The sequence below is a fragment of the Homarus americanus genome, unplaced genomic scaffold (assembly GCF_018991925.1).
Source record: "Homarus americanus isolate GMGI-L3 unplaced genomic scaffold, GMGI_Hamer_2.0 scaffold55640, whole genome shotgun sequence".
NCBI lineage: Eukaryota > Metazoa > Arthropoda > Malacostraca > Decapoda > Nephropidae > Homarus > Homarus americanus.
In genome coordinates, this window is record NW_024713650.1 from 1797334 (window position 1) to 1824777 (window position 27444).

The window sequence follows — 27444 nt, forward strand, 5'->3', positions numbered from 1 at the left end:
AAAACTTGTGCCATACCCTGAAAATGCTTTGGAGATGTCGAGGGCCACGATGAAAGTTTCCCCATAATCCCTAAGAGAGGATGACCGAAGATGGGTGCAGTAGGAGAGCTGATCACTAGTAGATCTCGCCTGGCGAAAGTCATACTGATGATCCGACAAAAGAGAAAGGCGTTCAAGGTGACGGAGAAAATGGGAGTTTATGAGAATTTCAAAAATCTTGGAGAGGGATGAAGTTAGGGCAATGGGGCGATAGTTAGAGGGATTGGAATGGTCACCCTTCTTCGGGATGAGCTGAACCGAGGCATGCTTCCAAGAAGAAGGAAAAGTTTGGGTTTTGAGGCAAAGGGAGAAAGCACAGGGGCCAGAACTTCAGCACACTCCCTCAGAACACGAGGAGGTATTCCGTCCGGTCCATGCGCCTTTCTCACATCCAACCTGGATAACACACCAGCAACCCTACGAGTGGAGAGTACATATGAAAGTGCATAGGTTCAGTAGGAGGAGCAGGAGGGATAGAGTGGGAATCGTCTAAGGTGGAGTTAGAGGAGAATAAGGTGCCAAAGAGGTTGGCTTTGTCAGGGGGAGAGTTGGCTATAGAGTTATCAGGTCGGAAGAGAGGAGGAAAAGAAGGAGTGCAGAAGTTATTACAGATGTTTTCGGTTAAGGACCAGAAGGATTTTCTAAGAAGAGTTAGTCAGGACAGCGGTCTTTCTTTTAATAAAATTCCGCTTGGCCCTACGAAGAATAGCCTTACAACGATTCCTAGAAGTAATGAAAGAAGAATGGGTAATAGGAAAACGAGGTAGTTTCATAACTTGATATGCCCTATTTCTCTCAACTTACATGCAAGAGAACCCAAACCCATCCCCCTATAGTATGATCTTCAGATGAAGTAAGTTAGGATGGAGATTCTTCAGTTGATCTTTTATTTTTCATTAGATTGATGTGTGTCCATGTTTTGTAGGTAAAATGTGTGTATAATTGGCGGGTAGTGGGTGACCTACAGTACGTGTATTATGGAAAATGGGATAGTGGAGAGTAGAAGCAGCAACTTAAACGTTTATACAATTTATATTTTTCATTAGTTTGGTATATATCTAATGTTTTCTATGTAAGGTGAGGTAAGGGATGTAATAGGTGGGTATTAGCAGTGGGCAGGCAGTGGCACCCCCCGCGTGGCACTGTTTACAATCAGCTGTGTACCATCGACCTATGAGAGCCTTCGGTTTGTTTTTGTTCGTGGCCTAGCGGGTCTCTGTATCCCGCGTCCCTATTGGTTCGTATATTCTCTTTGGAAACGGTGAAATCCTGATTAAAAACCTTTGTCGTTTATGATTATCAGCCCATCTGTTTGAAAATATTAGAGGAGGTGCTTGAGGGAATATTGGTAAAATTGCGTTTGTGGATGTTATTAATTGGAGATAGTAAACAAAAGAGTGCATGTATAGTGGTAGCCAATCACAGCTCGCTTTACATCCCGCCTTGGAGTGTTGTTAAAGTCGCAACTCCGATACCTTCCAACCTGGCGAACATATCACCAATATTTTCCCAATTTTGGGAAAAGCTCTCCTACAAAATGAAAATGATGAACCACAACAGCATGAATAGATTAGAGGTAAGTTAGAGATGATTGGTTTTTTTTGAAGGAAGTTATATTATGGTTTAAAGGAGAGAGGAAAGATATTTGGTTGGCAGGAATCGTCTGCCATCCATGGCTGTTGACGATGAGAACAGCTGATCGGCTACTAACACAAAGAACTCCCTCTCACACACCTATTTCACGCCGTTTTACTACCACAGGCTTGTAGTAATGAACGTATGGCTCACACATTCACTCTGTTTGGGGTTTTAGCTGTGTGTTTTAGGTATTATTAAGGAATATATGGTGTGTAGTATGATATATGGTGAGGTAGTGTGGAACAATCCTGACTGATAAGGCTCCTAGGATATGCCTTTGTGTACTGTTGTCCTGGCCCCTCTCATTACCTCGTGAAATACAACTAATACCTCCCACCGTGTGAGATATGACCTCTTAAAACCCCTAGTGTATGCTTGAAGTGTCTGATGCCTAAAACAATCACAGTATCATAGAACAGAAGATGAATCACATGGTAGTAAGTCGTTGTCCAAGAGTTTCCATGAACAATGTGAGGGTGAAGTTAAAGTGAATTAAACACATCTTCCCAGAATGGTTATGTAGTGTTGATAAATTAGTATCCTCGTGGTTAATACAGTATTCTAGTGTTTTGTTCATCTCGTAGTGACTCATGATTTAGCTCTTGGAAGTTATGACGAAAAAATAATAATTGCTTGGATGTTTTGTTACACTGGTATTAACAGAACCATCAGTCATTAACTAGGAATTATGGGAATTAAGTTAATATAAATGATTTTCTCCCTGAGCCAAAATATTAGTGCATATTTGTGGTGTTTGATGTGGCTTTGTATTTTATTACTCATCATAGCATTGGAAAATTTGCTATCCAGATTTCATGAGGTATAGGAACCTAAATGGTAAATAGAGGGATTATGTTAGGTTATGTGTTCTGGCCTTCATTGTCCAGTGTTTGTACGGTTAGGTTATGTTAGCATTAGGGTGTTTTATCATCAGGTGAAACAAGCCGGGGTTCCTGTTCTTCGCGAGATCCTTCTGTAAATATGGTATATATGAGAAAAATCAGGTTTTATTATTAAGAAATATAGCTGTTATTACTTTATGAGTTGAGAAAGGAGTGTAATAGTTGGTCTTAGGTCTTAGTATATGGTTCACAAAATGAGAAGTTCACAGTTGTGATCTTCATGCTAATAGAAGCACCTTATGTGTGTGGTTACAAGTAGGTCTCCATGCTGTGTATACTTGGGCATGGTCGTTGAATTTTTAATCTCGGGGTGGCATACACGCTTCTGAGCTTGAGTCTGATTGGTCATTGACAATTGAAAATGAATTGAGGATAATTTTTAGGGCACATGAGTTGTGAGTGTTGAGGAGTGGCAAGGAACAAGGCTGTGATTGGCTGTGATTCTTAAATGATATTTCTTAGAATACTTTGTTTAAACATCAGGGATTCTTACTACACCACCTTAGATAATAGGAGACAACACCAAGCAGCCTAACTTAACAGTTATAAGGTGACTTTGGCTAGGTTAAGTTTAGTTAGGTTAGACTTAAGGTGCGGTCACACCAAATGCAAGAAATCATTTGTAACGTGTGTTGACAATTGTGTTATCAACAATGTTCAGAGTCCATTCCACACAAACGTTACATTGTCAGGAACACTGTTGTAAACATGCTGGACAACTGTTACCAACAGTGTAGAATACAGTCATGTCTACACCAACACAACAGTGTTGAGAACATTGTTGATAACTGTGTGGACCAAAGCTGGTAACATTGGTCGTAACAATGTTGTAACTGAATCCACATCAATGGCACATATTTTAGTAACATTATAGGCAACATTGTCAGAAACAGAGGTGTAGTATTCATATAGTCCACACAGCCGGTTTAGTTGACAACACCATGTCGGCGAGTGAGGTCGTTGTAGCAGCAGCTGCAACAGTGATACTGTGTGGAGGAAGTCACCGCCGTCGACGGCGATTTTGGGTGCGTCCAACACTACGAGATAAACATATGCACCATGTATGTATCATTACTGTACTTGTCTCCATTCTTATGTCATATGTCGGGACAGGTTTGTTTCTGTCCTGTAGGGATGTCATGCTGTTGAAAGCAAACCTCTTTGATGTATCTGATGCATCTGCTCCATCACATGATTACTTCTCTGCTGCTTTCTTTGCCTCTTGCCGGCACAGCGCTGGCCAATGAATTATTACATTTTCTTTTCTCCCTCTACTCTGTGTATATTTAACTCTTGGGAAATCTTCCATGCATCCATCTTTCTAACCTAATTTTTGTAATCTACATTTGTGGGACCCCACAACAATGGATGGGAGTGACCAAGTGCGATTAGCATGATCACGTTCTCTTTACTCCACTCAATGTTGATTCAGGTAGACTATCTGCCACACCTTCCTCGTCATCTAGGCAAACTGCTTAGTGCTAACCAGTGCTAACTACCAGTGTGTTGCCAACATAAATGTCATCATCGGAAGACAGTTGTATTTTACCAACACTGTTCCCATTTATAATGTAGCCAACATGTTCGTGAAATCTTCATAATATTGTTGTTAACAGTGTAGCCAACACCTGTTACCGACAATGTATGCATTGCATCCACATCAGCGTAACAGTGTTGGTAATGTTGTCAGTAACATTGTGGAATAATTATGCCTGCCATCATTGTTACACACACCAACAGTCTACACCAGCTGTTGTCCACGTTGTTTCTAGCCGTGTCCCCAACAATGTTACCTTGGTCTGGCCGCACCTATAGGGTAACTTTGTGAGGTCAGACAACGGGTAGGTTAGGTTAGTTTTAGTTAGATTAGATTTGGTTGGCTCGTGTAATCTGCTTTAGAAATATGCTTCTGTACTGTAAACACACTCCACTTCCTCACACTCAGACTGATGAAAACTCACTAGATTCATTTGGTTAAGCTTTGAAGCACATATATACTGTACTGTATACAGTACTAGACAATATTTTATTTTTAAACAAGGAGAACCAAGTGGCGAGTCTTATTGGTGGTAGTAGGCAGCTACCAAACAGGGAGGTACTACCGCCTGGGAAGGTATTGGAAGCATAATGTGTTGTCTATGATAGACCCTGCTGCCATATGGCACCACGAAAATTGTGACCAAGTCCCAGGTTGCTGATCTGACTTTCTGCCCCATTTACACACAATTGTAGGGTCTCAATTGTTTCTCTTACACGACAAAACAACATACATATAGCGTTTCTCACTCTTGATTTTTTTTCATTCTTGCATTTCTTTGTATTTATTATTATTAATAACATTCATATTTTATTTTACTTTTTATAATAAATTTTATTTACTATGAATTATTGTTATTATTACATTTTTGCCCCTCGGGCCCTGATGTGGGTCAGTGACCTGTGCCCGGGTGGACGAATCCCCGTAAAAAAAAAAAAAAAAAACACTGCTGGCAGCCAATGCATAAGGAAGGTGTTGCATGATTTGGTTTTGTTTAGAAAAAAAAAATTATTGCATTAAAATTCCAGCCAGGTTTGTTACCTTTTGTATCATTCCATCACTTATGCCACCACATCATCTTAATAGCTGTTCTAGCAGTCGGTCTGCTCATTTGTTACTTTGTCATGGCCTTTATTGTCCAGTGTTAGTCCAGGAGGTAACTGTAGTACCTGGAGAAAACCTGTAGTGAGGGTCACTCTGGATAATACCCTTCTCACATCTGTCCTGGGCCGGGGATTGAACCCTGGACACAGTTATGAGATATACAGTGCATTACCTCAATACCAAACTGAACTAATTTTATTGAATTAATATCTGTCTATCTAGTGTAGTATAGTGTCATGTAGTGAAGTATGGTGTAGTGTTGTGTGGTGTAGTGTAGTGTCATGCATTTTTGTGTAGTGTAGTATAATGTGGTATGGTGTAGTGTTGTGTCATGCAGTTTTGTGTGATGTAGTGTAATGTCATATAGTAAGTGTAGTGTAGTGTATAGTGCAGTATAGTATAGTGTATAGTGTGGTGTAGTGTAGTATAGTACATTACGGTGCAGTATGGTGTGGTGTGGTGTGGTGTAGATGGTAATGAATGGAAAACACTGCATCCTACCAATTGTTGCCAGTCATTTCCTTTAGTGTATCTCTGTTATTCTCTTATATCAGATATTTTGATTATCCTTTTGTAAGAAGTGAGTTTTGTACTTTGACCCCCGTTTACTTCACCCGATGATTAAACGGAGAGGTTAGATTATGTTATGTCAGCATTAGGGTGTTGAGTCATCAGGTGAAGTGACTGGGGGAGCTTTAATCTTCACAATATTCACGATGAGAATGATTTAGTTTGTCAAATTCTCTTCACAGTCAGACCACATTTATTTTGGTTTTCAGAATGTTGGCTAAAAATAAATACCTACCATACAATACTTTTTTGGACTAGCATAATCTGTTTGGCCTCAGGTTCCTAAAGTGTTGTCAAATGAACTATACATCATGTTATATATCCAAGGTCGTGGCCAAAAGGTGTTATAGAAGGCTAGATTAAACACTGTATGGTATCTAGATGGATGGATAGATGCCTCCTGGGTTAAGGTTAGGTTGGGTTAGTAATTGGGTGTTTAATCTCGAAGTGGATTAAGCTGCGGTAGGGCTGATCTTCATGTGGTCCCTATACTGTACTATACTGTACCTTATCAAGCACATGCACACCCCTGTCCTCAGATGTACGATGCAGCCGACCATTTTACCATTGGAGGAAATTATTTGAATACATCCTGAAAGTACTGTATGAGTTAGATGTGTTGACTGTTACTGAATATATTTGTTTTTACTTTCAGTTGACTAAAGTGTTTTCGGATGATGAGGCGTTGATAAACAAGAAGGTGCCACGAGAGCTGTTGTTGCAGTAAGTGTTGTGTTGGTCCTTACACACACACACACACATACATGCATACATACATACATATAGTACATACATACATACACATACATACATATACAGTACAGTACAGTACTACACACACATGGTCATGGTGAAAGTTTTGCGCAAGTTCATATAAGTTGCCGGAAACACAGCAGTCTGGGATTTTGTATTATGAACTCGGTAATTCATTTAACCCATATTTATTTTTGAAAACGTGTGATAAGACTGATGGCCTCATAGTTACAGTGGAGAGATGGTATAATACTAAGCCTCGGTGGCACTGTACTCAACAATCTTCACTTTTCAAATTGTTAAGTTAGGCAGCCATTCAGATATGTGACTCTTATGACCAGATATGAGTACAGTACTGTATCCACTTGGCCACCACTCCATAAATAATTACAAAGCCAGATATAAAAGTGCGAGTTTCCTGTGTCCCTGACAACCAATGATAGCGAAATCAGTAGTTTATCTAATTTGCTGTGTGTGTTGTAGATTAGTCCGCACAAGCTGTAAGGGCAGTCACCGTTACATGTACTGTATTTACACGATAACTCTAGTGTGTCATGTGAACATTTAACTCGTCTAACAAATAACCTTACAACCCAATTATGATTAGTTTCAGACCACATGAAGATTATCCCCTAGTTTATTTCACCATAAGATTGATTACCTAAATGCTAATATTTCCTCACTTAACCTCTTAATCTAACTTATCCTAACCTAACCTAACCCAGCTTATCAAAACACCTTGGAAGAGTTAGGTGGTTAATAATCAGGTGAATAAGTTAAGGTGTTCAATATTCAGGTGATCTTTAGCTTCCCAATAATACACAGTACAGTAAAGTGTGTACGGTAGAATGATTCATAGTTGTAAGTTTTGGTACACACACACACCACACCACACCACACCACACCCACACACCCACACACACACACACACACACACACACACACACACACACACACACACACACACACACACACACACACACACACACTAATACTGTCATGGATATTACTACATCTCTTTCATTTATTTCCTCTGTTGTATTTATGTTTATTCTTTCTTTATAGAGTTTTTTCATATCTGGATGTTGTCTCACTGTGCCGGTGTGCGCAAGTATCTCACTACTGGCACGTATTGGCCCTAGACGGCTCAAACTGGCAGCGCATTGATCTCTTCAACTTCCAGACTGACATTGAGGTAAGGAACTCTGATAGTATGTTGTTTTTATCCCCAGACTCAAGGGTTAATGGTCTTGTACTCAAAGAGAGAGGTTTATGTTATGGTACTGAGGAGTTAAGGTTCATGTATTTAACCTAAGACGGGTGTCATCATCTGTGGAGGGGTGGCGGCTCAGAATTTGCCCTATAACCTTTTAAGTATTATTCGTAATGTGATTAAATATTGTAGATCCTTTTTTCAGCTGTTATTGTATACCAGACCATCAGTCAAGATGCCATACTTAGGTCCGAGTTTTGGCTACCATGGCTGTGTATTATAGAACACTTTGAACCATCTTTATCAGTCCTCCCAGATATTGTGTCTTTTCAGGACCTCAGCTTTTAACCCCTTGTGTATGTGAACCTTCTCTCAGCTGAATAAAATCATCTGGCATTAGCCAAATAAAATATTAAAAGTGGCGTCCCCGTAGTGAAGGGGTTAGTGTCATTCCTCTGTCTGTCCCTGGCCCTTCTACTTTAAACTTTATCTATTAATATCTCTACCCTTATCACGTCGTTCTTTATATAGCTAAAGTATCTCTTTTTTCTTGTTCTGTAAATATCCATAAGTGTATTTCTCTCTTTACCATCACAGTACATTGGTGACAGTAAGAGTAATCCTTGTGTGGTTGTTCCCCCCCATACAGGGACGAGTGGTGGAGAACATTGGCCGGAGATGTGGCGGCTTCCTCAAACAGTTGTCCCTAAGAGGCTGCCAGAGTGTCAACGATGCGGCCCTTGTCACTTTTGCAGAAATGTGCAACAATATAGAAGAACTTAATCTTAATTATTGCAAGAACATTACAGACAAGTATGGCTTTCCATTAATAATTTCCAACAAATACAATAATATAATCTGTGTTTGTGTGTAACTGTGTGAATGTATGTATGCGTGTGTAACAGAGTGCCTTTAGTTATGACAGAATATCAAGATGAAATAATGTTTTAATAGTTTATTTGGCATGATTCCCACTCTGCTTCAGCCAGAAATTTCGCAACACTTTAGGATAGTTATTACATATAGACTTAAGAATTAGAAAATCTCACTTTTTTATAATTTCCCAAGAACCAAATAACTGAATATTTAATGAACATAATTGTCATCAGCGTGAAATGTTACGTCGCTCAGAATGTTTTGATCACATTACACATTTTTTACAGAACCTGCACAGCTCTCAGCAGACACTGTCCACGGCTAGTGCGGTTAGACTTAGACTCTTGTGCTCAGATTGGTGACATCTCCCTCAAAGCTCTTAGTGATGGTTGTCCACACCTGGAGTGGATCAATGTATCTTGGTGTGACAATATTACACAGAATGGTGAGTACAGTAACTGGTTGTTTTGTTAACGGCAGCCATCGTTGGTGGAAGTTCCAGTAGGAACAGCAGCTATCATCTGTGGAAGCTAAGGGTTAATATTGAAAGACCTTTACAAACTCACTTTACATCACTGTGGATCCTTTGTCATGTTTATTTGGCAACATTTCATAACTCTGTTTATTTAAGGAGGAGCTAAGTACAACTTGAGCTAATAAAAGTATTCTGTTAGCTTATGAGGTCTATATTATAATGTTATAAATGACAAGTAAATTTAATAAACAAATTAAAAAAATATGAAAATGGCCTTTAATAGCTCAGAGTTTTACTTATTAATTACATTATTTAGGTACACTATGAAGGCATCTATGACTATGTCCATAACCTCATTTGTTTCTCTGACCGGGTTGTCCTCATGTGTGCAGTGTTGTATTCCTCTCGGTGGGCGGACATTTCGTAGCTGTTTTATTGAATAATGTGTTGTATTTATTAAAGTTAGATAATAATGTCTTGGAGGCGATGAAGCCATGGTTTGGTTAATTTAGGGTAGGTTTATACTGACTGAACTGGTGACGAAATGTCTTTGAGCCAGTCCTCACATGTAAGCCAAAAGTACTGTACTGAAACACCACCTGGATAACTGCCAGATAGATGACTGTTGGGTGGCATTATACCTCTGTTTGTCACCTGGGAGTATGATAGGTGGTGCTCAACTACCTCTGGCCTTGTCTGTGAGGGCTGTAGAACGGGAGAAAACCTGTGTTGTTTTTTGGGGTCATACCTGGACAAACGCACTTGTCACATCCGACCCAAAAGGGAATCAAACCCTGGTCACAGTAATGAGAGGCAGTTGTAAATAAATTAATATTTTGATCTTCTGCTTAATAAATCTCAATCACAATATTGGCTGAAGGTCAAAAACAAAAAACACAAAATTTTTCTCAACAATTTTCACCAATAGAGATGTATTAATCTCCCTTACGCTGCCTGACTTGTTCTTGTGCACCTTCCCTCAACACATAGTCGGTAAGTACAGTACAGTATGCCGCCGTTACTCTTGTTAATGGCATTATATATATCTCTGCAGTGCACGTTGAACACATCTCTCTTGTTTATAGGATGGCAGGGATGTGCAGTATAAGATTTTGCCTTGTATGAGAATGGTATGTGACTAGTTAAATGGTTAAATTGTCTTCTTATAGGCCCTGACCTCTAACCATCAGGAAGAAGGGCCCAGTCTTAATGGGTTCTAGTCCTCAGAGCCTCCCCCCACCACCCCTTGGCCAACACTCTATCCCAATGGTGAGGTTAAGGTTAGGACCTATTAGAACTGTCAACCATTTAACTTCTTTAACAGAATGATGTGTGATGTAATTATTATTTATAGCACAGTACAGTATTGAACTATAATGATCATATGAGCTTCTTGGCTGTTATTGCTGCTTTCTTATCAAGGTACAAAGCATCCTAGTTTGACTCTGGGTATAAAAAAGTCCTCACAGAAAAATTCCAAAAGAACATTAAAAATATCTAGATAAGTTATGGTTCTTGTGTTAGTGGAATGCATTAATTAAACTCGGTTTCCTCAGACTTTATTTTGTTAGATTACCGTATCGTGTCTTGTGACCAGTAAGGAAAGAATGCTATTTTTTTTTAGTTATTTTGCAAATTGTATTGTTTCATTTTATGTTGATGATATTACAGAGTTCCTTCAAACACCTGGTTCAGTATATAGGTTGTAATGATTTGTGTTAATACAGTATAATATATTCACCAAGGGTTCATTACACTCCTCAGGCTGTCGTCATGTTAGTTTTGTCTTTGATTAATGGTAATGTGTACAATGATATTTGTATTGGGTAACAAATGGTCCTGTTTGTGATGAATGAAGCATTGGTACAGATGATCTTTGTACAGTAAAGGAGGAAAATGATTAGGAATCAATATAACCTTAACCCTTTGAGGATGATGGTTTAACCCCTTGATGAAGATGGATTAATCTTTTACTGACAAGAGTTAAACCCATTGAGGATGATTGGTTCAACCCTTTGAGGATGATTGTTTTAACCCCTTGAGGACGATGATTTAACCCTCCAGGACTCAAAGGGTTAACAAACTTATCATCAGTCGTCACCCCCATTGATTCTCGTGCCTCCATATTTTCCCACTCCTTTTAATTCATGGAGTCATTAATCTCTATCAGTCATTACCTCCATTTACCAATGAGAGGTCGTAAGATGTGACCTCAGAGTTAAGGACCTGAGAAGGGAGGCTACAAGAGACTATGCATCGTGGAGTCTCACCAACAGATAATCACAACACCCACACAAACATGGAAAATGGCCATAAAACAACGATGATGGTGACTTGAGATTTCCATAAAGAACAAACATTTTTAATAATAGTTTCACAGCTTCCCTTAAGTGTCTTTACTTTTCCAACTTGTGAAGGGAATATTTGACACAGGAAATACAGTACAGTATTATACAAGGTTTTACTGAGGAGTCTTGGGTATTGTGTATTTTGGTCATGCCTTCAGAACTAATGGTGTTGGGGGCCATATATTGGGAACTATGACCTCCATTTAAACTAATGATATATATATACTGTAGTAAAAATTCTAGCATTAATTTCAATACACAGTGAATGATATTTTGAGTTCAACTTTATTTTCTCTACAGTAGTGCTCTTATAGAAGGGCTTAATCAAGTCTTGGCCTCTTAGTTGACAAAATTAATAAAGCACGTTGAGCATGTGACACTTATTTCATATTCTAGGTTTATAATAAAGTTAATCTAGATAATTTTCCTTTCAGTAAATATATATATATACAGTAGTGTGTTCATGGAATATCTGACCCATTGTAAAAGTTAGTCGCCTTGGAAGTATTCTAGATAGAACATTGAGGTTGTATCATACTTGAGTGCTGAAGGAATGTGTCATACTTCAATGCTGAGGGAAAATAAACTTATGGGTTGTTCGTCAAGTCTAATAAAGCCGGCGTGTTCTGTCGATGATATTTTTGAGAGTATTGCGTTTTAGAATGGATCGGAATAATTGTCAGAGAAATTTCTTTGCATTATTTGCTGTAATGGAAACACTAAATGCCTCGGTTGATATTCCATTCTTTTGTCTTTCACCTCGGGAAGTACAGTATTGTTACTGTAATCTCCAGTCTCTCCTCCTCCCCATTTCCTCTCCTCCTTCCTTCCCTTTTCCTCTCCTCCTTTTTTCCCTCTTCCTCTCCTCTTTCTCCCTAGCTTGATCTCCACCTCAATTCAGACAGATGGTTATTCCCAAGTGATATACATCCAGATCTGGGCTTCTCTTAATGGGACGACCTGGGTGTTGCAGTTTACATCATCTTCATCATTGCTGTAGACGACGACATCAAATTCACTGTCATTCGAGAAATTTGTCTTTTTTTCCCCCATAAGTGAGAATATTTGACTGTGTTATTCAAGTGGGTTAGTTTATCAGTGGGGCGAGATGAGTCAGATGTGTTTAATGAAATACTGAAGGAATTGATGGTTATGTGATGCTTTTATATAATTTTCTCTGATGGTGGGATGTTCCTGTGTACTAATTACGTCTTGTCCACCTTGCCATCTGCTGCAAGATACCTTTATTGTTAGGTTTGAAATTTGATAATATTACTATACTGTATATCTATTAATGTGAAGGTATAATGATATCTGAAAGCATAATTATACAGTATTTACAGTGTTAATACAGCTACCAAATTCTCTCTGGTAGTTGAGTTCGTGCGCTTAGACGCTTCTTTATAAAGTTCGCTTCCTCTGTGATGTCCCTTATCCAGGTAAATAGGACCGATGTTTTTTAATTTCTCCCATTTTCATTTCAGGTGTGGATGCCTTGGCTCACGGCTGCCCCAGGTTAAAAGGTTTCGTCGGTAAGGGGTTGAAGGCCCTCACAGATCCTGCCCTCATATCTCTCGCCCAATACTGTAAAGACCTCGAGCACATCAATTTACACGGATGCTCGGTGAGTTATTCTTCCCCCGGTATTTGTCTTCTTTGTAATCCTTGTATGTGTATATTTTTATCTGTTAATGATTCAGAACTCTTAAATAGGATCACCTGAAGAATCACCACCCCAGCTTATTTCACCTTAAGATTAACCACCCTAACACTATTTGGGGGGATGAGGTTAGGTTAGGTTTGGACTTAATTCCATTGCCCTTACATAGAACAAGTAAGTTATTAGGTGTTTAGCCATCAGGTGAAATAAACTGTGGTTCTTATACTTCATGATATCTTTAGTTATTGGATTTCACATCATCTATTGTCCAGCAGTTTAGCAAAGAGAAGTAGGTGAAAACATTTTGCAAGAGTTATATCGATGTTATCTCTCCGCAGGCAATCAGTGACAGAGGTGTGGTGGCGCTGGCAGAAAACTGCGTCATGATCCGGTACCTGTGCTTGAGTAATTGTATGCACTTAACGGATACCAGTCTAGTGGTCCTCTCCCAACACTGCACACACCTTGAGACCCTGGAGGTGGCTGCCTGCTCACAGTTTACCGACAATGGATTCCAAGCTTTGGCCAGAGTACGTATGTGTGTGTGTGTGTGAGAGAGATACAGAGTGTATGTATGTGAGAGAGTGAGAGTGGAGTGTGTGTGTGTGTGTCTGTGAGTGATAATGGAGACTGTGTGTGTGTGTTGAGTCCAAACACTCATGTTGACCCCATCACACAGACTTGTCACATGCTGGAGAAGATAGACTTGGAGGACTGTGTATTAATCACCAATGCCACGTTAAACCACTTCGCCTCAGGCTGCCCCCGGTTAGAGAAACTGGTAAGAGAACGTGCATTGTCGACGTACTGTAACTGTAAGACCTAACTCTCTGATGGCTTCCTGTGGGCTGTCAGCATTTATGGAACTTAGGAACAGTTTACATTCTTTTTTATTCTTTTTTATTTTATTTTTACAATATTTATGTTAGATTTTTTGTTCTTTTGTATTTTATTTTAGAGATTAATTTTCTTTACTGAATTATATGTGCAGCTGTTGGAGGAGATTGTGTCTTGTAGCTTAAGATGATGAGGGTGAAGATAGTGATGGTGGTGTTGGTTCATTATGTATTTTCTAGACTTAGGGTGATGATGATGATGATAATTAGGATGATGATGGTTTTACTATTTTTCTAATATTTTCCTCCAGAGTTTGTCACATTGCGAACAGATCACAGACGAAGGCATCCGACATCTAGGAGTTTCAGCCTGTTCCACGGAGCACCTGTCTGTGCTGGAGCTGGACAACTGCCCCCTCATCACAGACGCCTCCCTCGACCACCTCCTCTCCTGCCATAACCTCCAACGCATTGAACTCTACGACTGCCAACTTATAACCCGGGCAGGGATAAAGAGACTCAAGGTGGGATGTGTTTCTCTCACTTATTGTTTACTTGGGGGTTTGTGGAATCTTGACATGCAAGACATATAAAGGATTATAAAACAGGTTAGGTGATTAAGGTTATGGGGTTTGTGGCTCATCAATAATGAATCATGAATTTTTTGTGACTTATCCATTGCACTTGTGTCATGTATTTAACATCCTTAGTTAATCTTTCTCACATACAGTAAATCTTTGCCTTTTCTAACCAGGTTTTCCTCTTACAGAGCCACTTGCCAAATATCAAAGTGCATGCGTACTTTGCCCCCCAGACACCACAGCCTGCAGAAGGCAGGTCGAGGCAACGGTATTGCCGATGCTGTGTCATTCTCTGAGGTTACCAGGCCAAAATCCTCCCGATATCTTCTCTCGGGTGGGGGAAGACGACGGTTACCCCAATTCATCAAAGGTTGAGTTGCGACTATTGTCATTACGAGAGGAAACGTTAGGTCAGGGTGACCATTATTTTCTTCCGGCCCCTAGTGTTGTCTCCTTGCCTATCTGTTGTCTTATTAGCCTTACAGTGGAAGGGAGTCTGTACTGTATTACATAGGCATTCATTTATTGGTTTCAGTGACCTTAAAATGTAATATGGTAACTCATCGTGTGGCCTGGGTGACACGCAGTACCGTACCGAGAAGCAACCGTTGAGCTGCTGTTGTGATCCTGAAATCACTAAGTCAAAACACACTTATGTTAGTCTTTGTATAAGCAGGATAGCTGATTGGTAGATAAGAACCATTTGCCATTTATGATTTGCCAAAGCCTTTATTTCTTACGAGACATTGGGTCCCCTGGGAAGGGCGGTGTCTGAGACTAGCAGTTACTCCCGTGGTGTGAGCAGGAGGTAGCCTGTCACCACCAGTTTTTGTATGGTGTCACCCAACGTTCACTGTGTTCTCCTGCCAGTCATCATAAAACAATAAGTAAATGCGCTTCTTTAGTGACACTGTTTGGCCAGGCTGTGTATTTTTTATGACTTGTGATGAGAATGTGCAATTTGAAGGCCTAGTTAAGTGTCCATAAGACCTGTTTTCCCACCTAAATGTAAGTCAGAGTTGAAGAAAAAATATAAAATATATGTTTTAAGAAAGTTAAAGAGGTCACATATCATCCTGTTTAACATTTATTTATATATTAGATTGTTAATACATTATAAAGGTGATGGATATTTATTGTTAATTGAAGATATGGACAGGAAATATTTATTTTTGCTGCAGTTGAGTATTGTTGATAATTTAAGCTAGTGGAGAAAGTCTTTTAGGAAAATAACAAGATAATATTTGGGTGAAAAGATGATATTGTCAAACTATAGTGATTAATAAGGATATATAAATTTCTTAAGGGAAAACAAGCCTTATGGAGAGAGTATCTAGGACTTAAGAGTAACTTGTCACAAAGCCTCAATGTGTGTACACCATGATAGAACAGTCTCTCCACTTTAACCTTATATTCTGTGATCCAAATATTTCCTTCTGCTTTACCTTCAAGATGTTGACTCTTGCCAACCAAGCCTCGGCGGTCCTGTTTAATACTCGTTTTCCTCACATATGATCAGAATTTGTCGGTTACCGGGTTTTTACAATGCATACTGTACCCTCTCCTACCTCTCCCAGTACACCACACTACTTACACACCACACCATACTACAGTACAGTACACTACACATGCTGCACCATATTATACTCATTACACTGTACATAGTACACTACCACACCAGACTACACTACACATACATAAACCACACCCTGCCACACACATCACACCACTATACCACACCATACTATCCATCACATTACACACACACACCCCATACCCCACATGTCAAAAATATTTACATATGTTTATAAAAAAAATTAATACAGTATTCACAGTCCTTCAGCCCATCAGACCAAATAATAAAACAATCAAAGACAAAAACCAAAACAAAGAAGTGAGTTACCAGTTTGTTGAGCACTCCAGTCTCTTTGCTGCTCACCTGAAACATTTCTGCTAAATGAAAATGAAAATGTTAATAAATATACCAGAATTACACATTACGAATCAAACAAAATAGTGTGTAAAATAATATAACTGCGAGAGTTTTATTGGGTTACTTTGGGGGGTCAGAGGAATCATTAACGTTAATCATGAGAAAATCCAAATTACCCGATGTTGGTTTTAGGTATTTTGAGCCTTGTTGACGTTTGTCTTTATGGCCTAGTTTATTACTTCATTTGTTTTTGTTTTGTTAAGGACACACACAGTTACATTGACATAAACAAAGACCCGTCCTGCCCCTTGTCTCCTACCCCCTGGCACCCCTTGCTCCTTGCCTCCTGCCCTTTGTCCTCTTATTCCCTGCCCCTTGTCCCCTCCAGTGAAGTACTATAATGCCTTATTATACTGTGCTATACACTTCTATGGATTATATTCTATTGAGAGAACACATTATGTACAGTATTACCCAAGAGATAATTGTTACAAATTTATGAATCAGTTCATAGTATCAATGATTTACTTAGTATGATTATTAGTGGTATTAATTTTGTTGAGTTATCTTTTTATTTATGTATTTATTTTATTGTTAATATACCTGTACAGGGGTATTAGTCAATTCATTCCAAAGTTAGTCAAGGAAAAAAAACAGACCTACAGCTGTGGTATCCTGGGGTTTAAGACACATTCAGTTTATCATCACGCGTGCCTTTGTGTTTTGGGATCTCGCCTCAGCTGGCTTCTGTCATCATGGAAATTTCTTTCTATAAATCTTTTTCTTTCTTCTTTTCTCTCTATCTCTGTCTTCCCTTCTATGTCCCTCCTCTCCTCCATCATCACCTCCTCTTCCAAGTCCCTTTTCTCTCTGTCTCAAGATGTAAAACTCAACCTTATCACATCATGTATAGAGACTAGTTTTGATACACGTCATATTACATTATAAAAAATAAAATAAAATAAATAAACCTGTAGTTGGTAAAGTGGGATCATCATCATCATCATTCTCTTTACTTTAGAGCTGTGTATTTAAGGATGATATTGTGATTTTTGTAGTACTTATTATTATCTCTCCAAGGTATGATAACTGTAGATATATGTAACCAAACTGTATTGATATTGGTTATCTGATGAAAGAAGAAAAAAATTGATTGAAAAGTATATAGAGAAATTTTTTTTTAATTAATGTGTATTTAACATTTACGTATTGTATTAAGTTGTATATTGGTGATAATTTTTTTTTATTTCTATATTTTCCTCCATTACCAGACACTTAAGATGTGGTGATAACCAAGACCCTACCATTAGTGTCGTTATTTTTATACTATTTACGTGATTAATTTTCGTATTTTGTGAACGGTATTTTTTTTTTTATCTCTGTTTCGTTATCGGTAAGGCTTGTATCTGATGGTATACTATATTCGGAAATCTGGCAGTTTCACCGAGGTTCAGAATTCCATGTGAGGAGGAGATCTGGATATTTAACACTACTGTACTTCTCATGTATGGTGTTATGATGTTCTTAGTTGGTTATTGTACAGTGTTAGTACAGGAGGAAACTGTAGTACCCGGAGAAAGCCTGTGATATTTGGTAGGGTCATTAGATAACACTGTTCTCACATCTGACCCAGGCCGGGGGACCAGACCCAGGACACGGTGGTGGTGAGAGATATGTGTGTTTACTATTGGGGAGAGGGGGATTACCTTTGTGATGGGAGGGAAGGAGAGCATGATGAAGGGAGTAGAGAGAGCAAAGGTTATGTGGAGGGATGAGTGACATGGATGATCCCCTCAGAAAAAACCTCTAGGGGGAGAGATGTGTCAAATAGCTTGGTCTACTATAGAGGTTCTCTTGTGGATAATGATGACAATAAGAAGACTTCCGTTTCCTGTTCCTTTTTGGCGTCAAAATTAACACCAGTTCGTATTCATTGGTATCAACCTGACTGACTTAAGTCCACATGTAAATCTTGTCTTCAATATACAAAGTCCAGGTGATTTATAATCTTTACCAAACTGTGTTCCTCTTGAGTGCTGTTTAGATATGAGTTATACTGTATCGCAGTGACTGAACAGCAAGATCAAGTTAGCTGTGACTGGTTTAATGATGTAGAGGATGATGTGCATGTGTGTGTGCTTGTGTGGGTATGTGCACAGTATGTCCATGTATGCCTGTATGTCAGTAACATGTAATTTAGTGATTAATGCTGCAGGTGATGCCATTGTTTCCTTCATGTAAAAGTCGTCAATGTGCTCTTTTAAGTTTCATAGTTTTTCCTAAATTTTCATCTTTTTTCTCTTCCATAGTTGACAATTTCTTAAACATATAGAAAACTAAAGATATATTAAAGATAACTAGTTTCAGAATCAATTAGTCATTTTCAAATATAATTTATATTTTTGGTGCCAAGCAGTATAGTTAAAGGTAGGATTTTTAGTGTTGCAGTTTCCTCCACAAAAATAAAGTTTGGGATATTTTCTAATTGAATCGAACCTGATCTAGCGATTAGGACCGGTGCCCAGTGGAATTGGGCTACGTTCTTGATGATTACGTTTGATTTGATTTCATTTAAAATGAGACTCTGCTGACCAATCACCATGCTGCTTAGGTTTTGTGATGTATGCTTCATCAATCCTAAAAGAGAAAGATAAATTCATATATTCTTAAAATGGTCCTTTACTTTAACTAACTGCATGTACGATACTGTGTGACTCACTTGCTGGCAGCCCCAGAGTCTCACTTGAGACTATAACATCAAAAGCTTGACTGAAAATAAACCCAATATTATATATTAGTGATACTGTGGGGCCATCAATGAGTGAATCACCCTGTGTGTGTATAAATTACTTCCTGAGTAGAGTGGTATTACCTTTTATTTTGATGTATTGATAAACTACCACAACTAGACATGATAACGAGGTCTTGTAGTAGCAGTGTGTAAACCTGTCCGGCCACTTACTGAGGAGAAGTATCCAATACTGCTATAATAAGTCAGTTGTGTTTGAAACGTTTTGGTACAGGACCGCTCTAACTTGAGAATCATCCCTATGGCCTCTCAGAGCTGTTTCAGCTTTGTACTGACTTTGGTTGCAATGTCACTGAAGTGTCGTTCATTGTTAAAACGGCGACGTCTTCTGCCAGGGATAATTTTTCTTAGAAATTTGTCATTCAGAATTACTTGTCGTCATATTCTACGAGACCAGATTTTTTATAACGTTTCTTTATTAAGTTTTCAACACTGATTTGGTCAACTCTGATTTGGATTAGGTGATTGATTATCTGAGTATCTAATCTGCCATGTCTTAATGAATTTGTGCTTTATTTTGTAATGGTGATCTGCCATGTTTTAGTAAAGTTGTTCTTTATTTTGTGATGGTGATCAGCTAAGCATCCTGCCATTTCATTGTGTCTTCATGTCACGCCACATTGACCATTCAAGCCCATCTTTCATCAACATTGTACCATGCCTTTATCATCCATGATAATATATATATACATATCTAAATATATGTATATATTTATATGTTTATTTTTTATTATTTTTTATATTTTTATTATTATTTTTCTAAGAGCCAGTTGCATATTAAATCTAGATATTTTCCTGTTCAGAATTAATTGCTGGCATCTGTTCAGAATTTCCCTGAACATCTTTGCTCAGAAATTATAATGAACAAGCGTCATTGAGAACGTGTCGACTCGTATTATCACACGATTGTGTTATGGCTGTAAAGGTGGGGTGTTCTTATTTATCTTTTTTTATTGTACCTAAATCCAAGACTTTTGTTATTAAGTAATGATGTAGTATTCTTGGTAGCATTTGTCACTTTTATAAGTATCCCAGTCATTTGTCAAGCTACCACAGTTGATGGTTATCCCAAAAGATCTGTCTATTTTTGCATAGAAAATAGAGTAAACTTTGGACTTCAAACTTGGGCATTGATAGTAATAATATGTTAGCCATCCACGGAGGGGCATTATTGATGTCATCCACAAGTTATAATTTCTTTCATCGTCTGGAATATGCAGCTGCCTTGGGTTACCTGTTTATACTGAACTTGGAGGAATTATATTTATTCCTCGGTTAATTCGCTGCTGTACGTGGATCATGTTAAGTTGACGGTAAACTCGACTAGGATTAACTACACTTATTCGTACGTGGATCAAATTAAGTTTATGGTGAACCTGTGTTGGCATAAACCCTTGTATTATACGGTACTGGGATGTGTCAACCAGTGGTGTGTGTATACTCCAGGCAGTGTTTGTGTGGCTGGTTGGAAGGATCTAGTGTAACTATGGTGAAATTTGTTGCACAACTCTTATACTGTAATGAAGAAACTCACTTGTTTTTGAGTTGTTTGAAGATATAATGTAAGAAGAGGGACACTTTGAGTTTGACTTTTTGTTGTTGTCACAGGAGAAGAGTATTTGTATATTATAGTGAATTTATATTGAAGTTTTGATCTGAAGGGAATTTGTGTATTGATTGTATTGTATTGTATTGTCGCAGTTAAAGGTATACTGTATTTAGAGTTATGTCAAAATTGAGGAAAACATTTAATTTTTCATTTTAATTTATATCTAGTTATGTACATGACTTATGCTTTTCCCCACGATCACTGTGTTGGTACGTGCTGAGTCCTTCTTCTCTCACTGTGTTCCCTAATATCTCCACACCATGAAGTGTTATAAGTCTGAACATCGGTGGTTGAAGTAAATGATGAAGAATTTTTCATTTGGGTTTATTTATGACAGTAGGAAGTAGAGGACATGGTGTTGTCAGTTACCTGTACAGTATCAGAAGGGAAAAATACAATACTTGTACTGTAGTGTGGAATAAACCAATTCCTCTATGTCTATGGAAATGCTTCTCTGGCCACCTAAAGCTTATTAATTTGTTACCGTTATGTTGCATTTAATTGGAAAAAGATGAATTTAAGGTATATAAAAAACACTGAATATATATCACATGATGCATTAAGGCCAGGCTTCATTAACCAATGCACTGTGTTTCTTGTGGTGTTGTAATAATATGAAAACTCTTATGTACAGTATATTGTACTGTATATAAATTTATTTTTTTATATGACTGAAACATTCGGTTCACTCAGTTTACCCTTTTAGAGTGGTATCAAGTATTACATTAACCATGGCATCAGCATCACTCTCAACAAAGGTTGGTCATAGATCATTCACGTCTGTGAGTACAGTACTACTATATTGAGACAGCTGGTGCTGCTGCCTTGTACCTTGTGAATTAATAAGTTGAAGTGCCTTGTGTTGGCCAGTCGCTTCTGTGCCACATACACTCTTCTACTTCTTGCTGAAATTTCTTTTATATCATTGCTGTCAGGCTGTTATATGTGTCCAAATTCATGTTAATGTTTGTATATGATCCACAGTGATGAGAGGAGTGGTGAACTTTGTGGTTAATGATGGTGGTTAATGTGGTATGATGTCAGAGTTTGAGGAATCCAGCCATTTAATACTTCTTTTATGTGATAATTAACCATATTGAAGAATTCTTCCTTAGACTGTGTGGAGATGTTAATAACTTGTGTACGAGGGTAAGTTGACGCCTGTGTACCCCTCGTACGGGAAGCTGTTTAATTGGATATTGTCAGAATTGTAATTGTGTGAATATTAGTTTCTCTCGAAGATAGTGTCAGGCGTGCCAGTTTGCAGAATACAGGTGTACATAATATTACGTTAGTCATGCTTGTATGAGGAGTATATAGACTAGCCAGGGCGTATGTCTGATTATCTCAACTCAGCTAAATTTTTAGGCTGTTCTACATGTTTTTTGTCCTTGTTTTCTTATGGGGATTATACCACGCTGGAGGTGTATGGACTGACGTATAAAATGGGAAATTGAGCAATTCGGTGATACGCCCTTGCTATTGTAAACGCCTCGTGTATCGTGTCTGATCCACCACCAGTCCAACAGATGCCTTGGCTAAATCCGAGAAACACTGCACGAATTCCGAATTTTGTCAAATTATTATCACTTCATCGTGTAAATTCCCCAGGTGTGCATTACTCCATTAATTTACCTGTACAGCTGAGTTACATGGCTCACGTGGGTAGAATCATTCTCCTGTCAAGTGTGTTTTGGTTTCATATATTTCACGCTGACGCTTTACTGTATAAATTACCATATTGATTTATTCCTTCGCTATGCTTTCTACTTTTTTAGTTAATTAGTTAAGAATGCTTTTTATCTCTACTATACTGTATTTGTTTTGGATATATCCCTTTGTTAATTGGGATTTGATATTTTTCCAATATTTTAGACGTATTATTTTTTTTCTATGCAAATGCAACATGATCTCAAAGCAAGTAGTGGCCCCTTCTTGTATTCCTATTCAGAAGAAATGTAATCCTATGAGAGACTCGACCGTGAATGGCAAAGTACAGTCACCGCTTGATTTATGCGAGGGTTCCATCCGTTCCCGAGAAAACCCTACGTGAGTCGAGGGATCGGTGTTGTGTATCGCCGCCAGTAGTGGTTAAGATGTGGCTAGTATGTGAAGTCGTCGCGAATAAAATATACAGAATGACATACTCAGTGGAGGTGAAATATTTGGAGAAGATTCTGTGTGGTTCGAGGATTCTTACTGTATGTGAATTTTATTTCCGTGTGTACTGTAACTGGTGATGAGAGAACACGTCTGTTTATTGTAGAGATTCGGCGCAATGTTGATGTCATCTCTTTGTGCTGTAGCTAGAGTGAGCCAGATAGATGTTTTCTTGTTTACACAGTCGGTGGGGTATTAATTTAACTTACGAACCTTTGAGTGTTTGGGCTCGGGCTGCTATAAACGTGGGAAGAAATAGGTAAATAGTTATTATTGTACCTATTTACCTGTTGGTACTGTGTCTGTCACGCTATGGTTCTAGTTAAGGACAGCTGTTGAGGACCATAAACCATGAGTGGAGGGAAGGATGTCCGTCTTGTTGATCTTCACTTGTACAGATTAAAATTTCCATCCACTTAAATTCGGAGACAAGATCCAATATGGGATGAAGAGTTCCACGGCCCGGTAAAACGCAGCCTTTTCTTTCTCTTTAGTTATTTCATTTTTTCACAATTGTAAGTCAGTTATTCAAAAGAAATGTAGTGTGTGTTTTTGTTCATTTGACGTTACTGTACGGTTATGTTCCAGTCTTCACAATGATCATGCTGTACTGTGCTAGTATTATATATTTGGTCTTGTATGTGAAACATTCATTTAGAGTCAGACTGCATTGTTTGAAATGATAATACAGTATGTTCCAAAATTATCTTTATTTCATCTTTTGTACAATTGTAAGATACGTGTATTGTAGTGACCGTTGAGGAAAACCTTATTATTGATGAAACTGGACGTCATTATTATTATTATTATCATTATTTGTTTTTATTTAAAATAGGCCGATGAAAACACCACATTTCAACGACTTTACACAGTACAAAATTTTACCCCTTTCCTGAAAAATCTGTTGAAGATGCAATACCTAATGATAGCTTATGTTTGTAAACTTCTTTCACTGTCCTCTCATTTCTTAAGACCATGTTAGTAATCACAGATCATTGTCATCATCGCCACCATCACCATCTTCATCGTCGACACCTCACGTTCATAGTCTGTATCAGACTTCTTATCATAATTCACATGTCCATTTTGTGTCATTACCATCATTATCATTATTAATAGCAACAATGTCACCGTACTACTGTTCTTATCACGTCATTGTCATGTCTCATCCACAGTCACTGTCATGTCCTCACCAGCATCTCCCCACACAGCATGTTCATGGCAATTTGATTGTTGCTTGTCCAAGAACTCATCCCCTTAGTTGTAGGGGGTAAAAAAAAAACATCATTCCCCAAATTTTTGTCCGAGAACGATTGCTGTTCATATTTTAGTGTTCATTGTCTCGGCACTGTACGTAGGGAGAATAATGAAATGGGACTCTGCTGGACTCATGGTTTTGATAAATCAGATAGAAAGGTAGACAAAATATTGCTTTTAAATAATATTTGTGTGCATAGTGGATCCTTGTATTCAGCTGATAGTATTGGCGCTTCTATGATACATTTTATGAAATGAAATTTAAAATAGAGTGAAGCAAATCAGTTTACTAAAACATTGATAAATCATGAATCCTGTTGGTCCATTTGACATTATTTCCTTTAATGCTGAGAAATTTACAATAGTGCATTTGTGATCTTGAGCCACATATGCCTGTAGCCTCCAGCCCAGCGGGGTGTCACTGGCCAATGTACTCAGTTGTTTTAGGGTGGATTCTGATGGACAAATATACCAAGGTTAACACCACCTCATGTAACCTTTGAATCAATCAGTAGATCAGAAAGCTAAGTGTCTTGCAGTCACTCAGAATTCATCTTGAAGAAGTTAATGAACCAATCACCCAGGTAGAGTATTACCTGGCTGACACAAGACTGAACACATTGACCGGTGGAACTTCTGCATTATTTCCCAGACTTCACGCCGTGGAGTCTGTATGGTACGAATATGTTGTGGTCATCGCCCCTAAGTGAGCCCCGTCTTGAGTGTAGTTGAGGAGTTTGACTGTTGTGTGAGTGTCAGAGTTTATCAGATTGGTTGATCAGTAAACACTTTAATAATAATACTGTACAGTACTTGAAATACAGACTCCTGCCTCATAATGAAATGTTGAAAAAATAATGTGTGTGTGTGTGTGTGTGTGTGTGTGTGTGTGTGTGTGTGTGTGTGTGTGTCTAGACCCACCGCCTTGTTGACCAGAACCTTCATTATCCAGAGTATAAAAGAAAATGTATTTGTTATTTATGTTTTTATTTTATGGATAATATATATGTACTGTTTATATTATGGATTATATATATGTACTGTATATACATCTAGAGGGAAGCATGGACAGTGTACACGAGTAAGGAATCAAAGTTCGATAATGGAAGTTCTGGTAAAACTGTCGCGGGTAATCCAATGTGTTGCCAGCCTGCGATAAACAAGGAGATCGGGGCCGTGCAGTTAGGGGCTATGGCTACGATGTGGTATGTAATTAATACTTATATCTGCTGTGGGTAAACCTTTCAACTAGTAAGCATTTTAGTGCTACCCGAATGTTTTATCTGTTGTATATATATATTTATTTTCTATTTTCATTGGGGACAGCTATCTCAAATGAAACCATTCATGTTGACGAGATTTTTATTATCCTTTAATGAATTGGTGTGAGTTTGTATCTTCTTGGAGAAATTTTTGCTGTCGTGATTCCTGGACGCTTTTCCATTTGGGCGTTTGTGTGTTTTATGGGGCTGTTGATATCCTATGTAGATGGTTATGTTAGGTCAGGTCAGGTTTGGTTTGACTAGGTTAGGTTAGGCTTGGTTATGTTAGGTTGGTTAGCTTAGGTTGGATTTGATTTGGGTAGGTTTGGTTTGGTTTGTTTTGATATGATTAGATAAAGTTAAGTTAGGTTTGGTAAAGTTAGTTTAAGTTTGGTTAGGCTTTTTGTTCAGGTTGGTAGATTAAACCTAATAAATATATTATGTGCTGAACATTTATATAAGGAAAGTTAAATTTTCCCGCCCATTCAATAACCTAAAGGATTATAATTAATGTTCAGGAAGTGACACGAACATAATGTGGATATTTTTTTACTGTACTTTAATTATTCAAATACAGATGAACCAAGCAAAATCTGACCTAATTAAAATTACCATAAGATTGGACTTTTGCTTTATGATAAATTAGGCTTATGTATACTGCTTTCTTCACAAACAAATAATAATAGCGACTATGTTCTTGGTATTCTTTTAACATTAACCATCATCCCATCTAGCCACCAAAAGTGAAGTCATTCAAAATTATTGAGGTAAGTTTACCTTTATTTAAACCACAAATTCTAATCATATGGCCTAAAAACTATGATAATGTTAATTTAAATGCCGGAGAAATATTTAACCTACACGGCAGAAGTGATAAAACGAGATGAAATTGGTATTTAACTACTTCAGGTAGTGGCGGGAGAGCACGCAGATAGTCCAATAGACTTACTGTATGTACTAATAAGACATTTTTATTACACAATGTACGGGAAATAGTGTATATAGTATTATATATTTATTCATTTTGATAAGATTTAATATACGGGGAACTGTTTGGGTAATGAACTTATGGTATTAATTATGATGAAATAGTGGAGATGTGATGGTGCAACAGTGGTGCCCCATGTTGTATTTTTTGCAGCTTTTGTTTGGCTACAGGAAGCTGATACTGTATCATTGTAGACAAACCTATCAGTTTTTTGCTCACGAACAAGATTAAAGATACTTTGATATCTGTCCGGGGTGTACTGCTTAATTAAGATCTATCCCTGCTGGGTGACGTGTGCACTTTTATCACCCATTTGCAAGGGGAACTGAAATAGTTTCCTTAGGCAAAAAGATACATGTATAAATTATGGCTTGTAAAGTAGACAGATTCTAACTGAAGCTCGTCTAACTAGTGTCTTCAATTTTAACATACTAGGCTTTAACACCAAATATTTAGCCTAGTACAGTGTTAACCTTGGGCATTATATAACATCACTCAGCCGAAGAGGGAAACTATACATCTTCATTATATTTTATTATAGCCAACATATATACGGTCCAGTTACTGATACTCGACAATCATAAAAAAATATATATATTATTCTGTAACTCATTGAGAGATAAAATATTGCAACAATAAATATAATAACTCAACCATCAGATAAACTCCGCCCCCCTTTTTTTTCTTTTGGTTCCCTCAATTATTACATTGTGTAATTCATCTGCTGATAGTCGCTATGGTAACCAGAAGAGGGGGAGGGGTGATAACTAGACAGCTCAAGTGCATAACAATATGTGACGGAAATGATTTTGTTCTCATGTGATGAAGCTCTTTGATTGATATATATATATATATATATATATATATATATATATATATATATATATATATATA

The 27444-nt window shown here is 38.0% G+C and overlaps 1 protein-coding gene across 5 annotated transcripts; it reads left to right on the forward strand.

Annotated features, from left to right (window-relative positions):
* The first annotated feature begins 1495 nt into the window (after positions 1-1495).
* Positions 1496-25652, forward strand: LOC121873011 (F-box/LRR-repeat protein 20-like). 5 transcript variants are annotated; one of them, XM_042376269.1, is made up of 12 exons: positions 1689-1816; positions 3443-3640; positions 6446-6513; positions 7609-7738; positions 8406-8569; positions 8920-9077; positions 10098-10100; positions 12940-13079; positions 13454-13645; positions 13795-13896; positions 14263-14475; positions 14721-25652. In XM_042376269.1, exons 2-12 carry the CDS (start codon positions 3521-3523, stop codon positions 14826-14828), a joined length of 1398 nt encoding a protein of 465 aa, XP_042232203.1. In that variant the 5' UTR covers positions 1689-1816; positions 3443-3520; the 3' UTR covers positions 14829-25652. The 5 variants fall into 5 exon arrangements, with proteins under 5 accessions (XP_042232232.1, XP_042232193.1, XP_042232203.1 ...); XM_042376279.1 differs by having other exon boundaries at positions 3501-3640; XM_042376298.1 differs by lacking the exons at positions 1689-1816; positions 3443-3640 and adding an exon at positions 1496-1615.
* Positions 25653-27444: the final 1792 nt, after the last annotated feature.

Coding starts and splice junctions, on each gene's coding strand:
- LOC121873011 (XM_042376259.1), top strand. CDS start 3,521: ATGTCGGCGAGTGAGGTCGTTGTAGCAGCAGCTGCAACAGTGATACTG. Junction 6,514..7,608: donor CCACGAGAGCTGTTGTTGCA/GTAAGTGTTGTG, acceptor CTTTCTTTATAG/AGTTTTTTCATATCTGGATG. Junction 8,570..8,919: donor TGCAAGAACATTACAGACAA/GTATGGCTTTCC, acceptor CATTTTTTACAG/AACCTGCACAGCTCTCAGCA.